The sequence below is a fragment of the Coloeus monedula genome (assembly GCF_965178545.1).
Source record: "Coloeus monedula genome assembly, chromosome: 3".
NCBI lineage: Eukaryota > Metazoa > Chordata > Aves > Passeriformes > Corvidae > Coloeus > Coloeus monedula.
This window is the reverse complement of record NC_138783.1, coordinates 27,383,340-27,397,702: the sequence shown is the minus strand read 5'-3', so window position 1 is coordinate 27,397,702 and position 14,363 is coordinate 27,383,340. Positions and strand designations below refer to the sequence as shown.

At 37.5% G+C, this 14,363-nt stretch overlaps 1 protein-coding gene across 1 annotated transcript in view; it reads left to right on the top strand.

Annotated features, from left to right (window-relative positions):
- Positions 1-14,363, top strand: part of SPAG17 (sperm associated antigen 17) — a gene marked incomplete at its 5' end in the record, with an annotated part of 88,762 nt that overhangs the window by 53,464 nt on the left and 20,935 nt on the right. The window contains 8 exons of the mRNA XM_082277774.1: positions 99-335; positions 1,606-1,717; positions 2,242-2,370; positions 4,360-4,473; positions 6,862-7,082; positions 10,066-10,186; positions 11,954-12,246; positions 13,250-13,379. Coding sequence (XP_082133900.1) covers positions 99-335; positions 1,606-1,717; positions 2,242-2,370; positions 4,360-4,473; positions 6,862-7,082; positions 10,066-10,186; positions 11,954-12,246; positions 13,250-13,379 — 1,357 coding nt within the window. The remainder of the gene's footprint in view (positions 1-98; positions 336-1,605; positions 1,718-2,241; positions 2,371-4,359; positions 4,474-6,861; positions 7,083-10,065; positions 10,187-11,953; positions 12,247-13,249; positions 13,380-14,363) is intronic.

Here is a 14,363-nt window from a genome sequence, read left to right as displayed (position 1 = left end):
TGGTTTTGTTTGCTTCTACTTTTTTCAGCATGCACGTATGAAATATCTTGTAGTACAAAGATAAACACAGTCTGTTTAATTCCTGATGTTGAATGTAGGCTTGGAAGATGGAGCAGGACCGATTACGAGAGGAAGAAGGGAAACAAAAGGAAGAAAAACAACAAAAGGAAGAATATTTGAAAAGTCAAAAGAAAGGACAGGAGATAAAAGATAAAGAAAGTAAAGATTCCAACAAAAAGCCTTCCGAAGAGAAGTCTCAAAATGAGTCAGCAAAAGCCTCTGAACTTGAGGAGGATCATAGCATTCCAGACCCATGTTCTGGGAAAGTTTATAAGGTAAGGAGTTGTATTATTATACCACATTAGAAAAGTGCTAACTATATATAGAGTCAAGATTACAGCAAAGCTATTATCTATTGTGAATTTTGAGTTCAGAGCAAATTAAGCCTAATTGAGCCTGGTTACCTCTGTTGTTTTAGCAGCAGATCCTTTTCTAAAAGTTTTGAAAAGTAGGTTTTGATGTTCAAGGTTACCCTACACCAGATGATTTAATTTTATTTTTTAGTGTAATATGACATGAGCACAAACATAAATTGATCATGTTGAGATTTTTGTGGGAGAGGATAGGAAAGGGGAACATAAGAACTTGTCCCATCTTCCATATCAGGGCACTGCTAGGCCTAGTTGAAGTTTTGACTGGAAATCACTGTTTCTTACATTTGCTCTTTCCAAATCCACATTCTTGAAGTGCCCTAATCTGAAATACGGATTTTTCCCATATTTCAGAAAGTAACTCCATTGGCATGTGCACAATGGGAAATGTAGAGCTCAGCTCACTCTTGAAGATTAAGGCACATGAAATCTAAACTGTAATTGTGCTTCATGTCCCTAGCAATCCCAGGAACTCATGTCTAGACGGTTCAATGGAGACAGCAGCTCCCCTTTTTCTGCCTGTTGCACTAACAGAGGGAGCTCCTCACTAGTTTTGTTCAGTTTTTGAGCAGTTTGCACCGCCTTATATTTGCAGAGTCTGTCTTGCATCCAAAGCTTGCATATAATCGGTATAATTTAGTCTAAATTTGCTTAAGTACAGACTTCAGACTCAGAAATAGATGACATTTCAGTCTGAACTTATTTGAGTTTGCTCACATAATTTTTGCCATCTTGTGGCACTTTGGAAGGCATAGCAATCTAATTAGATTTACAGTATCTGAATTCCAAAGGGTAGAGGAATTCTAGAGGGTAGAAAGCTGAATCTTTACCTGCCCTTTATGTGATCCCATGGCATAGTAAGTTGTCTCTTTGTATTTGACCAGAACTTTTCTTTCTCTCATACTGTATGTTAACCCACCAGTCTACTTGCTATTCTTCAGTTTCCATGATGGTTTTCACATGTAACAAGTTACTTCAGTTAAAAACTGAGAAATTATTTGGATATAACAATAGCATACTAGATATTTTCTCATGTTTTTATTACATTAGTTAAATATCTAAGCAAAAGATGTTGAGAAGTACAGTGTGATCCTGATGATCTGTCCTTCATTTGCCTCTTTCATGGGTTCTGCCTTGCTCATTTACAGATAATTTAAAACTTGTTTTTTTCCAGTTTCATGGCTACAATACAGGGGACAATGTCATTCAAGTATCAGGAACCAATCAGTACCTTTTCCCATCCGATGGAGGACAGATTCAAGTAGAGAAGATAGAGTTTGTAAAAAGTGATTCTTTATTTCTTTATGTTTTGTTTTGACTCAGTACTAACTGATTGGATAGTTTCTTAATCCATAAATGCTTTTTCATGTCTCAGCAGTAAAAATTCAGTTAAAGAAATTCCGTATTAGCCTCTATCACTACTAATCTTTACATTTACACATATGTTAACAGTTGATAGATAAATGAAGTACCAGAAAACTAGAAATGCAGAAAAATCAGGTTTTTTTATTTGTTCAATGGCAACTGATGCATGATATTTCAAGAACGTTCAAATTATTTTTCCAGTCAAATGCAATCATTATATCTAAGCAACAGATTCTTCTGCAGCCTCTCAGATCTAATTATCGGGAAGGTTTTGAATATTTAGCCTAAACTCAGATAAACTTAGTTTTGCTGTCTTGGTCTTCTACTACCTGATTCAGTCGAGTTATGAGCAATTGTCTTTTTCTGAGTGCTTTAAAGTTGCACATGCAGGGTTCATTTGGGTGCAAATAAGTGGGAGCAATAAGAGTATTCCATTGCTTTACAGGTCCAACTTTGATAAAGGTGAAAGTAATAAAAGACAACCACAATTTCTTCATTCATATCACTGACCCCAAGAAAAACTTTAAAGAAGCTGAAGAACAAGAAATTAATGAAGAACAGCAAATTAGATCAGGTCAGTGGATTGATGTCACTGATATAAAGAATAAATAGTTTAACGTATTTAATAATTGGATGCATAACTTATCAATTAACAGAAAATAAATTGTTACTAATGGCAGAGAGTAAGAAAATTCAGTGTTCCATAAAATGAAATAAAAATCCAGTTGGCTGACTTGAGCACTGTATAGAGAGATCTTAGCAAGATGTAGAAGCACAGTGCAGGTCAACAGGTGCAAACCAGTCTCTCTTCCAAAGCAAGGATGGAATGAAGAGTTACCATTCTTTAAGAAAGTAATTTTCTTCTTTCATGGAGGACTCATTCAGATCTTAAAGTGGCCTGAGAAAGCCTAAGAAGATGAAACCTGAATCCTGTCCATTGTGACCATTGTGTAAATACCTGCCCTTGAAAGGGAAGATTTCCCCTTTTGAAGTGGATCTCCTTTTGTGGGTCAGATGACCATAGCATTAGTGCCTCCTCAAGACCTTTTCTGTGAAAACAGATCTTTCTGCAGTCCAGCAGCTGCTCTGTTGGTTGACATTTGTTAGCATTCAGAAAGCGTTGAATCCAAATCCTTTCTGAACCCAGGTGAGAGCGTTTCCAAGAAGGAAGCCAGTTTGTAATAACTTGTGTATATGTTTGCCAAAAGTATTATGGAATTTCTGTCACCAATTTGAGGAGTAAAAAAAGATAACTTAGACATACTAGCTCTTTTAATCTTCATCAGTGTTGGAAAGCATCCTGCTCTTGCTTCTGCCCTTGGATTCAGCAGCCACCAGCGATGTAATTGTGGGTTGTCTGAATAGAAAATTTGCATCCCTTCCACAGATGAGATTTTTTTTGTCTGCTGTTCTGAAAGCTGACCTGTGTCATTCTGGGGTCTGCCAGACAGTATTGGCAATCACCAGTGTGTGAGTATCTGAGACAAGTTGTATTCTCTGGGCACAAGTGAGAGGCTTTCCTGCCATGTAAACAAGAATACCTTATAGAAAGGCAGTAGGGAAGACAAGAATCAATCCATTCTGATACTTGACAGTGGCTGGATGGTACAATGGTAAACTTGTAAAGCTGTCAAAATTCCAAAACCACATCCTGCAGGTGGTATTCAGCAATAAGCATTGCAATGACAGACAAGAAATAGAAGCAGACAAGGTCTCAGGATGTGTCCCATGTTGATGAGATTGGTAGATGGCTAGGCCTGCCTTCATCTTCTTTTGTAGTCTTCTCTGCTACTCCTCACAGTTTTAAGAAGCTGTTCCCCATATGGGAAATGCCAAGTTTTCCTCGTACCAACAGAACTTTTCTTTAAGGCAGGAGCAGCTGGAGTAGAGGCAAGGTAGGACCCAGTGTCTGGGAGGTGTGTCTTGCCTAGTTCATGTGGTTTACACCATGACATACTCATCACATGACACCTTGATTTGCACCTTTTGTGAGTTTGACTCCTGATCCAATTTTACAAATCCCAGACACGTCTTTAGATTTAATTTCTCCACTTTTTGTCCTTTCTTTTACTCTCTCCTCCAAGTACCCACATAGAGAATCATAGAATATCCTGAGTTGGAAGGGACCTTTGGGGATAATCGAAGTCCTGTCCTGTCCCTATGACATCTGAGAAACAGTGATTTTTGTTAGAGCATAGGCCACATACAAAAGAAATGGGCAGTTTCACATTCTTGTCAGTCAAGAAACAAGGACCCATAACTCCAGGACTAGGTTCTTTTGCTTCTTGAATTCAATAAGACTTTTCACTAGTTGTTGCTATTAAACCTGTTTTTACACACCCAGCTAATTAGAATGCTATTTCTGGATAAAAACCCACAGGTATATTGCACAAAACTGACTATTATATAGTACCCTATGAATGGAATGTTGGTTTCCCTGCCCTGTTTAGTCTGTTTAGGTTAGTCATCCTCATGGAGGTTCCACTTTTCACACCAGCCGTTGGTTTACAGGTCAGGTGGTTCTGGTATGTGTTGCTATCTTTAATTTTTTTTTTTTTTTAAGGAGAATTGAAAAATCAGAAGAAAGCTGTGAGCAAGTTTGGATCTTTTTCAGCCACCTTGGAAAATGGAATCCAGCTGTCCCTGAGCTATTATGGACCTACAGGGGAGGCAGCAGGTAAAGTAAGCAAATAGAAGAGGATATTTGAGAACCATATGGGGAATTTTTTTTTCCTTTTTTTTTCCTTCATACACTCCTTAACCCAATAATTTGTTGCATGCAATTCTGCCTTTCTCAGCAGCTGTTACTACATGGTAGGGAATTTTCAGCAAGGCTCAAAATGAGATTACATTGTCAAGAATATTCTATGATTCAATTTTCAAGATGGAGGGAGGTCTCCTAGCTTTTCTGCTTACTGTGAAAACAGAGCAGTGCAAGTATTGTTATTAAGTAGCCCAGCAAAATCAGCCAATTAATTTGAGCCAATGAAAATGTGATTTGATGAGGAGTCTTCTTGGTTTTCCAAGAAATAATATTTTTGTAAACTTATATAGGTGATTATGGAACTTCCATTTTACTTGAGGAGTTGGACGTTATATTACAGTTGTGCAGACATAATGAAGGATTTCTCTCAGCCTTTCAATAAACACATTCACCAACTGGAAGCAATTGCTTCAGAAAACCACAGTGAAAACAGCGTCTGCTTTTACCAAGAGCTTTTTGTTTCCATTTGAAAGGCCACTGAAACCATCTTATGGATAAAAGTGAAACCCTTCTCTGATCAGAAAATAATTCCAGCATTTTTCAGCTCTTAAAATATGAAAACATTTAATTGAATGCATCTTTGTGTGGACTATGGTAAACCATTAAACCCTACACTCATTTTTAATTGTTCAAATATATTTTACAAATTAAATACTAAAAAAAAAAAGGCTTTTTAGACTTGGGCCAAAAGAGCATTCCCAATAGTGGACTGCAAAAACTTGGATTTTGGCATAAAAGAGAGACATGTCTAATTAAACACCTACATATCAGCTGTGCTGTTCAGGCTTTTTCACATTCACCATAACCATCCTATTCCACATTAGAATAATCCTTGCCATGTTGAGCTTTAGAGCACTGCTAACTGGCATTCTTTGATTGCTTGCAGTTTTTCTATGATCATTTGCTTATGCCAAATTCCCGTGGGTCTTTGTATCCTAGGTGCTCAGAATAATTCTGACCAGAAATACTCTCTTAGATGATTCTCATATGCCATCCATCCCTAATGCAGAATGGTATACCATGGAATCTGTAGTTTCTCTCCAGTGATCTGTTAAATTGTGTGCAAATTACTCTTTTTCCCTGCAGTACCGAAATAGTTTTCTGGAAACTCTCTAATTCTCATTTTTCTTACTGTTTTTCACACTTTATCTATTTCATCTTCCTTTCAGGGAAGCTAAGGTGACAAAAGGCCTCGAGTTGTTTCTCAGCTTTATGCAACTTTTTTTTATTTCTGGGGAAATGTAATATTTCTGCAAGTTTTGAATTATTCTTTGTTTTCTCCAGCATTATCAAAAGTTAACTTTGGATCACCTTACATTTATGTTAGAAATAATCTCCTTGTCTCTTTATGAATTTGGGACTGCTTGTGCACCTGCTTTTGATTCCGGGTACTATAGAACCTCTGCACTTGTTCTTTGTGTCTTGACAAAATTGTGAGACTACAATTCCAAGTCCTAGACATGTGAATGTGTGTATAAAAGGAGGGAAGCCTTCCCTAACAGGCAGTCCTCTGGAATTTTACATCTCTCTCAAGATTTCTAAAGACACTTTATCTCAGTCTTAAGACTGAGACTCTTTTTCATTGTTACCCTCAGACAGCATGTTCTCATTTTTGGGGACAACCAGAGTAAAGGCATAGGTAAAATTTCTATGAAAGGAAAGTGTCAATGTGTTGAAATACTTACAGAAAACCTAAGTTTGTATTTATTTTATTTTCAAGAAATTGTTTTGAAAGGCAACATGACTACTTCCTGTTGACATGCCTAGCAGGCTGTCCTAATGCTTGGCTTTAAGAATTGCAAGAGTCTTATCAAGGCTAGATCATTAGAATATTTCTGAATAATTATAGGAGGATAGACCTATGTAGTACAAAGTTGCTAGAGTCAGTCTGTGCTGGTTCAGCCTGTGATAAAGCATAACACAGTGATCATTTACTAGATACTACATTCAGAATGTCTCCACTTCTAAGTATTCCGGAGGTAAAAGAGAATTTTAAAATCATATTTTTATATTTTTGAGGTGACGACCAAGTGACAACTTGTGGGAAGCAATAGTTTCAAGATGTCTTTTCTCTTTTCAAGATGCCTTTCTCTCTTAGGCTAATAAGTTGCCAGTCTATGGAAAGATTCTCTAAATACTCTTATATACTCAGTCCCTCTATCTGAAATAATAAACTCCCCCACTGAGATTATTATTTCTAAGGTAAAATTTAGTGTATAAAATTTTTTTAAAAAATAAAATGTGGCTATCTACATTTATGAAACTTAATTACATTAAAAATATTGCTTTTCTCTTCCTTAGATAATGAAACATGTCCTGTCTTAGCAAGAATTCTGAGCATCCCTTCTGTTCATCTTCCAACCGTAATTCCAACAACAGTTACTCCTATTACACCAGCTCCAGGAAAAAAAGATAAGTCTGACAGAAGAAGATCAGGAAAAGCTCTGCCTTCTGCCAAAGAAAACCGTGGCAAATTAGCCTCTTCATCACCTGATGACCTGGTAAAGCAAGAAGAAGAAAAGGTGAGAGAAGAGGCATTATCCAATCCAAAGACACAAACAAAAATTCAAATGTGTGAACTTCTGTAAAAGAATCATACATTCTTCTCAGAGGGCTTTGAGCTGTGCCTTTACAAATTTCTAACAATTTGTGGTGCACCTAAGGATACGTTTTGCTCATTCAGTTGTTCTCAGATGTGTGTATTGGAAGCTGTTAATGAACTTAGTCTTTATGACTCCATGATGTAAAGCAGTGTGTCTGCCATGGCCCACATGATTTTGTCAATTTTGGCTTTAAAGTTACAGCTGCTACACTGTAGATGATCAGAGGGCTGGAGCACCTCTCCTGCAAAGACAAACTGAAACATTTGGGGTTGTTCAGCCTGGAGAGGAGGATGCTCTGGGAAGACCTTAGAGCAACTTCCATTACCTAAATGGGGCTACAAGAGAGCTGGAGAGCGACGTTTTACCAGAGCATGCAGTGACAGGACAAGGGGGAATGGCTTTAAACTGAAAGATTTCGATTAGTTATTAGGGAGAAATTCTTTACTGTGAAGGTGGTTGAGGCACTAGAACAGATTGCCCAGAGAAGTTGTGGATGCCCCATCCTTGGAAGTGTTCAAGGCCGGGTTGGACGGGACTTTGAGCACCCTGGTCTAGTGGAAACTGTCCCTGCCCATGGAAGGGGCTTGAAACTCGACAATCTTTAAGGTCTCTTCCAACCTAAGCCATTCTATGATTATTAACATCTCAATTACAAGAACTGCTAAATTTTTAGTTTAACCAAGTAGAATTTTTTTGTGCTTTCCAAAACCGGTATTCAAAAGTCTGACCAACCAGCAAATTAATGAAGACAGCTTTGCAAAGTCTTGCTCTGTGATTCGTTCTTTCCAGCTGATCACAAGCCAGGGACCAGCAATTTGAGGAAGTTACTTTTGCCTTTAGCTGGAGTACTTCTATCAGGTCTTTGGAAAGAATGAATGAATCTTTGGAAAGCAGATTCTGAATTTCTTTTCTGAAATAGTTTTTAGTACGTAGTGGTTGAAGTAACACCGTGTCTGTTGTTGCAACACAGATTCTGTGCATATCCACAAAAAGTGCTCCTTACCTAATTTCAGCATGGAAAGTGGTGTAGGGAGTTGCCAAGCAACACTCAGCATAACATACATGAATTGTGTGGCACAAACAAACCCTATAGAAAAATAGCCCTATGATTAAAGATCTGTCAGGATGACTTCTAAACTAAAAGGCTTTTAAGTCATTGGATAGAGAGTACCTGTATTAGTGCATACAGCACCTCTCTGTGTGAGTCTGCAAGTATTTTGCAGAGCAGGATTAGAATCCAAACCGGACTTGACAAATTCACATGGATACGGTCTGTAAAACAGGATGCAATTCAGTAAGAATAAGTGGTAGGTTCTACAAATTACATATAAATAAACAGTATATATCTACAGAATGGATAACAGTTGTGTCAGTGACAGTTCCATAGAGAAAGGTCTGAGAGTTGTCATGGATCACAAGCTATACATAAGTCAACAATGCCATCTTCCTGTGAGAAGGGCAAAGACCACAGAGATGTGAATACAGAGGATTATAGCCTGCTAAATAAATATGTGAAGTTATTTTTCTTTCAGGGCTGGTAGAGTCTCAGTTGGAGTATTGTGTCCAGTTATGGATACTGCACTGCAAGAAAAATATGGGCCGCACTGAAAGTTTTAAGGAAAGCATGAAGAAAGATTACAAGTCTAGAAAACTTAGTCAGTGGGGAAGATTTACAAGAATTGGTTTGGGTTTATTTTATCTTGAGTTGAGAGACGGAATAGCCTTCTCTAAAGACCTTAAAAAACACCATCATCTCTTATGTGAGCCCATATCATCAGCAGAAAAAATCAGAAGTAAACTAATTTTCTGCAGTAGTGATTCAGGTCAATCAATGGGAAAATGTCAGTAAGGTTAATCAAGGTAAAGCACTGGAATAGTTTACCAGGAAATCTCCAGCCCTGGAAATTTTTAGAATAGGTTAGAATTAGAATTTTTTGCTAACAATACAGTTATACTTGATTATTCTTTTTACCATTAGACAGGCAGAAGAAGATGACAACTGAGGGTTACTTCTGCCCTATTCTGTGACTTCTACATCATGATCCTGTGACTACAATCTTACAGTACTGAGAGTAGCCTTAATTACCAGTAATATTACATAAATTAACTGTAAAATAGACAGCATATTTTATGCTGAAAAACAGGTAGCAAAATATCTGCCATTTCCCCCCTATATTTCTATTCCTAGAAAGCAAGAATATGGGACAATAGCAGGACAAGTTCTCTCTGTTACATGTGTCTGCAACCAAAAACTGTTTTCATCTTACGACTACTGGCATAGTGTAGTCCATTGTTACATAGGCCTTTGAGGGAATGACATGTAAGAGTATATTGTTGTATGTTTTAAAAAATGTTCCAGGGCCTTCAGACATTCCTTAGGTCAATCTCGTTTCTTCTAGTCATCAGAAGAATTTCCACTGCAGAGCAGTGCAAAGAGAATTACACATTTTGACTGCCAAACATTCTTTCCTGTCCCCTTCCTGAGTCACTGCTGTATTTGCAGCAGATTGGAAGTACTGCTCTACTGATCTTTTGTGCTCTTTTAATGATTATAGGTAAAATAGCTGGTGGGCAGCTTCAATAATTATTTCATTTTGTTATGCTTCACATTACCCATTGTCTTCTCATCTTGATACTGTGCACAAGACAGCATAGTGACTCAGCAAAATGGATAAAGTTAGGAGGGATTGCTCTTCAAGGTGAATGAAAGAAGATAGCATAATCCAAGAAAATAACTAATGTTTCCACTTCAGAATCCACAAACTCTGAAAATGTTAAATATGAGTGGTAGGCAGCACGTTTTTGGAAAACAAATGTATTGTTAAAACTGAAATCTGTAGTCTAATTTTTTCCTTTTTATTTTAAAATGTGGATTAAAACGGATTCATGTTTCATTCTGTAGATGGAAATGGAAGAACCAGTTTCCCAAACACAAGAGATGTCAGATGCTCCTGCTTTTCCGAGTTTGAATGTCTCGTGTCCCAATGGACTTGTATTAACTTTCCTTGGTGAAAGTTTTGGAGGTTAGTTTTCTGAGACACTGCAAAGTAAGGAATTTAAGAGAAGCTAAGATTACAGAAGAAAATTATTTCTTTGTTGATGGGTTTAGATGTAACTCTAATGTTTTTAATATGGCAGAATGCTAAGTCTGTCAGAATGTCTATTTAATAGTATTTGCAGCATAAATAATGTGGTTTTATTCAAACAAATGTAAGATCTAGAATCCCAAGTTCTTGAACATATTGAAGGCAGGGAAATAGCGGCCCTAAAAAGCCCTTGGGAGTCATGTTGGATAATCATTTGAGTACGAATGTAGATTGGAATACTAAATAAAAATGAGCAAATTCGATAAATAAATACATATATCTTGAGGAATCTTGAGTGATAGCGGGAAGATGATTACATTACCTGTATCTTCACTTCCTTTGAAAGCGTATGTACTTAAGTCCCCAAGACAAAATGTTAATGTGAAAGATTCAGGGAAGAACGACAAGAATGATTAAAGCATCAGAAGATGTATCTTATAGTGAGCTCATTTCACCAGAGAATTTAATTACCAAAGGTCAAAGGAGTGGCTGGTGCCAGCCTGGAAGAACAAGGAAACAGGATTTTGGTGATAGCTTGTAAATACATTCTACAAAGGTATTACAATTTTCAGGGGCTTGAAACTGAAAACCAGGACTTTAGATTTAAGTTATACTCACTTAACAGTAAGAATGATTAACAAAACTAACCAAGGCTGTGATGGAGTTTCTGCTACTGGATGTTTTACCATCAGGGTTTTTTTGTTGCTCTGCTAAAAGATGCAATCAGTTTCAAACAGGAATTATTTCAGAGAAGTCCTTTGATTTATGCCATCCAGTACATACAGAGAAAACACTCATAATAAGCCTCTCTGCCCTTGTCATCAAATTTCCTTTAGAAGACTGATGGGGTATATAGATATTTAAAAGCTTCTGTGCCTGACATACTCTTCTGCAATAATTCTTTTTTCCAGTTTTTGAAAATCAGTGTGAGGTTCACCTTTGCATGTTGTAAACTGTAGGTTTTGGGGCTTTTTAGTCATGCCATTAGGTTTTGAAACAGAAAAATGTGAATTTTGTTGTCATCTAGTTAGTTTTAAAAGCAGCCATGTACAGATGTCATGTAATACTTATATACAACAAATCCGTACAGCCCAGCAATTGTGCTCTGATTAATCTGGTACGAAGTAAAGAACATGCAGAATGTTCTCAAACATACATAGTTTGGCAAGAAGCATAAGTTGAAATGCTGCATAGTTGAGGTGAACAGAGTAAATACATGGAGTCTCTCAATACAATTACCATGATTATACCCATAAACATACTCAAAACACTGCTGTCATTTAATCTAAAAAACTTATTTTTCAAGCAGACAGAATATATAACTTGGGTTTCTATACAAATTCAAACTTGGCGAAACTTGGGGCTTTTTTCATCTGTATGGGCAGTTAGGGAATTCCTCTCACCTGATATTAGTCTTCCAAAAGTTCAACATCCATAATAAATCCATCTTCAAATTTCCCTTGTTTTCATTTGGTAAGACATCCACCTTCACAAGAGGATGCAGAGTTTCTGAGTAGGTCACTCTTTCGAATTTTTCTCTGAAATCAGAGTCTGTCCCTTACTCTGTGAATTACAGATTCAGCCAAGGAAGGGTTAGTCTTACTCACCTAAAGTGGCATACCTTCTGTTGACCATGATGCTTGGTGTGTAGCACTGTTTGAATGTGTGCTATGCAGTATTAAGTAATTCAAAGTTTGTTTTCAGATTTGAAAGGTGGAGCCACTAGCATTGAAACAGATGAAGGAGAGGAGGAAGAGGTTGTGGAAAGTGGAGAGGGGGAACATCAGGTTACAGAAGATGAAATAAAGCATGAAGACACCAAAAGCAAACAGGCTGAGCAGCCTACTCTGGAAATTCTGGTTAGACAGAGTTATCCCCAAAAAGTAAAGAACTGTCATCTTTATACACCTCCGGCGAGGCAAACAGAACAAGAGATGTCAAGAGTCATCACTAGTCAAGGAACTGTCATAAAGTACCTGATGGATGGATCTACCCAGGTATATTTAGTAGAATTCCTTGCAAGCAGTACAATTTAGTGCAATTCATTGTGATGGAAGGTGATTACCCTTAAACTTGTTTTTGTCTACTGAGATACAGAAGAGTCCAGTGTGTAGATGAAGGAGTTAAGTAATATCGAATTATACAGCCATGTCAAGACTAAAATGCTCTTGGCTTTATTCAGAGTCAGAACTTAGGGAGACTTAAGCATGAAAATTTCAGGCATGTGAAGATTTTAGGCAACTCTGTGGTTAGGAAATAGCTGAATATGCTTCAGAGAACCACATTCCTAAGTTTAAGCATCTGAAGTGTGGGTTAGTTCAGCTTTGGGTATTTTTGGCAATATGAAAGCATCCATGTATTTTTTTCAGTTTAAACAGTCATATGGGATCCAGAAAGACCTGAACTGACAGCTGGCAGGTGTGTCCTGAGAGGAGGGGCTGAGGACTCTGTGCTTGTCTGCTTTTGAGAGACAGAAGCTGAGGGTCAACCTCCTTGCTCTCTGCAGCTCCCTGAGAGGAGAAGTGGAGAGGGAGGTGCTGATCCCTTCTGCTTGGGATCCATTGATAGGACACATGGGAATGGCTCAAAGGGGCACCAAGGGAGGTTCAGACTGGACATTAGGAAGCATTTGTTTACCAGGAGGGTGGTCAGACACTAGAACAGGCTTTCTAGAGAGGTGGTTGATGCCTCAAGGCTGTCAGTGTTTAAGAGGCATTTGGACAATGCCCTTGACAAGATGCTTTAACTTGGTCAGCCCTAAAGTGGTCAGGCAGTTGGAGCAGGTGATCGTTGTTGATCCTTTCCAACTGACATAGCCTGTTCTATTAATTCTCTTTAAGATAGCTTCTGTATTTCTTGTTTTCATTCTGAGAGTTTTACTTTTTTCCTCTCCGTCACCCACAGTATTCTGGTGACTATCGCATTTGTGACACATCCTTTTAAGGCTTTCTAGTGGTGTTTGAATTGATTTTAACCTCTTGATGTCCTTGATTTCTGTAGATTCTGTTTGCTGATGGCACAGTGAGTAGGAGTCCTGATTCTGGTCCTGTCCTACCACCACCTACAATTCCAGTTGACATACAATCCTTATCAGAATTAGAGCTTTTATCTGAGACCAGCACTAGCAAAGGTAACATGTTTGTGTTTTGGACAGATACAAAGTTAGTAGGGCTGATGATACTTAATAAAGGGCATGTTCCTTTAGTCTGAAAACTCTGCCAGTATGAAAATGCAATTTTATCTGTACTCAGCTGCTGCACGCTGCTATGTTACCTTCACAGGAAATCATTTCTCTCCTACTCCAAATTTCTTTTTCTTCTAACTTGGTAGGACTCTAATAAATAAAAAGTTGTGTAAGAACTTCACTGGTATCAGAATAATTAAACACAAAGTCTTTTAAAAGAGATCCTTGTAACTACAGTAGTGTTAAATCCTTTTGTCTTACACAGTTTTTAGTCTTTGTATTAAGAATTGCTTCTCTCACAGAGGATACATTTTTCTTTCTCACTGTATGTATTCTAAGGCACCTACTATTGGTCCTTACCAATTGGTTGTATGGACTTGTGGTTGGTGGTAATATAGCCATTCTTACTGTATTTTGTTTGACTGAGAAAGAACCTAATAAATGTTTACCTCATACCTCAGAGTGTAGTCCAAGATCATTTTCAGTATTACTTAGTACACAGAATAATTATGACCTGTCATATTAATTTACAGTTTATTGGAAGTATGTGAATAAAAATGGCTGCTGAAGAGAAAGGGGTCTCAAAAACAGATTTTTAAGTCAAGTCGAGCCCTTTTTCTTAGGATATTCCTTAAGATAACTGGAAAGATGTTCCAGAACAATTCTGGAAAACCATTTTCTAATATGAATTCTCAATATCTGTGACCAGTGTATGTCCTTTATTTCTTGTCCTTTATTTATGATCACTTTTTCACCTTCCCCACCTTTCCTCTCTTCTGCTTATTCTTCACAAATTTCTGTTGAAGGGTTTAATCTCTTTTTGGTTTGGGGGTTTGATTTTTTTTTGCTAGATATTTGCTGTAAGTCTTTTAGCCTGGTCTCAGGACTGTGCTCTTGTCTTTTGCATACACTTAGTTATTTTTCCTGAAT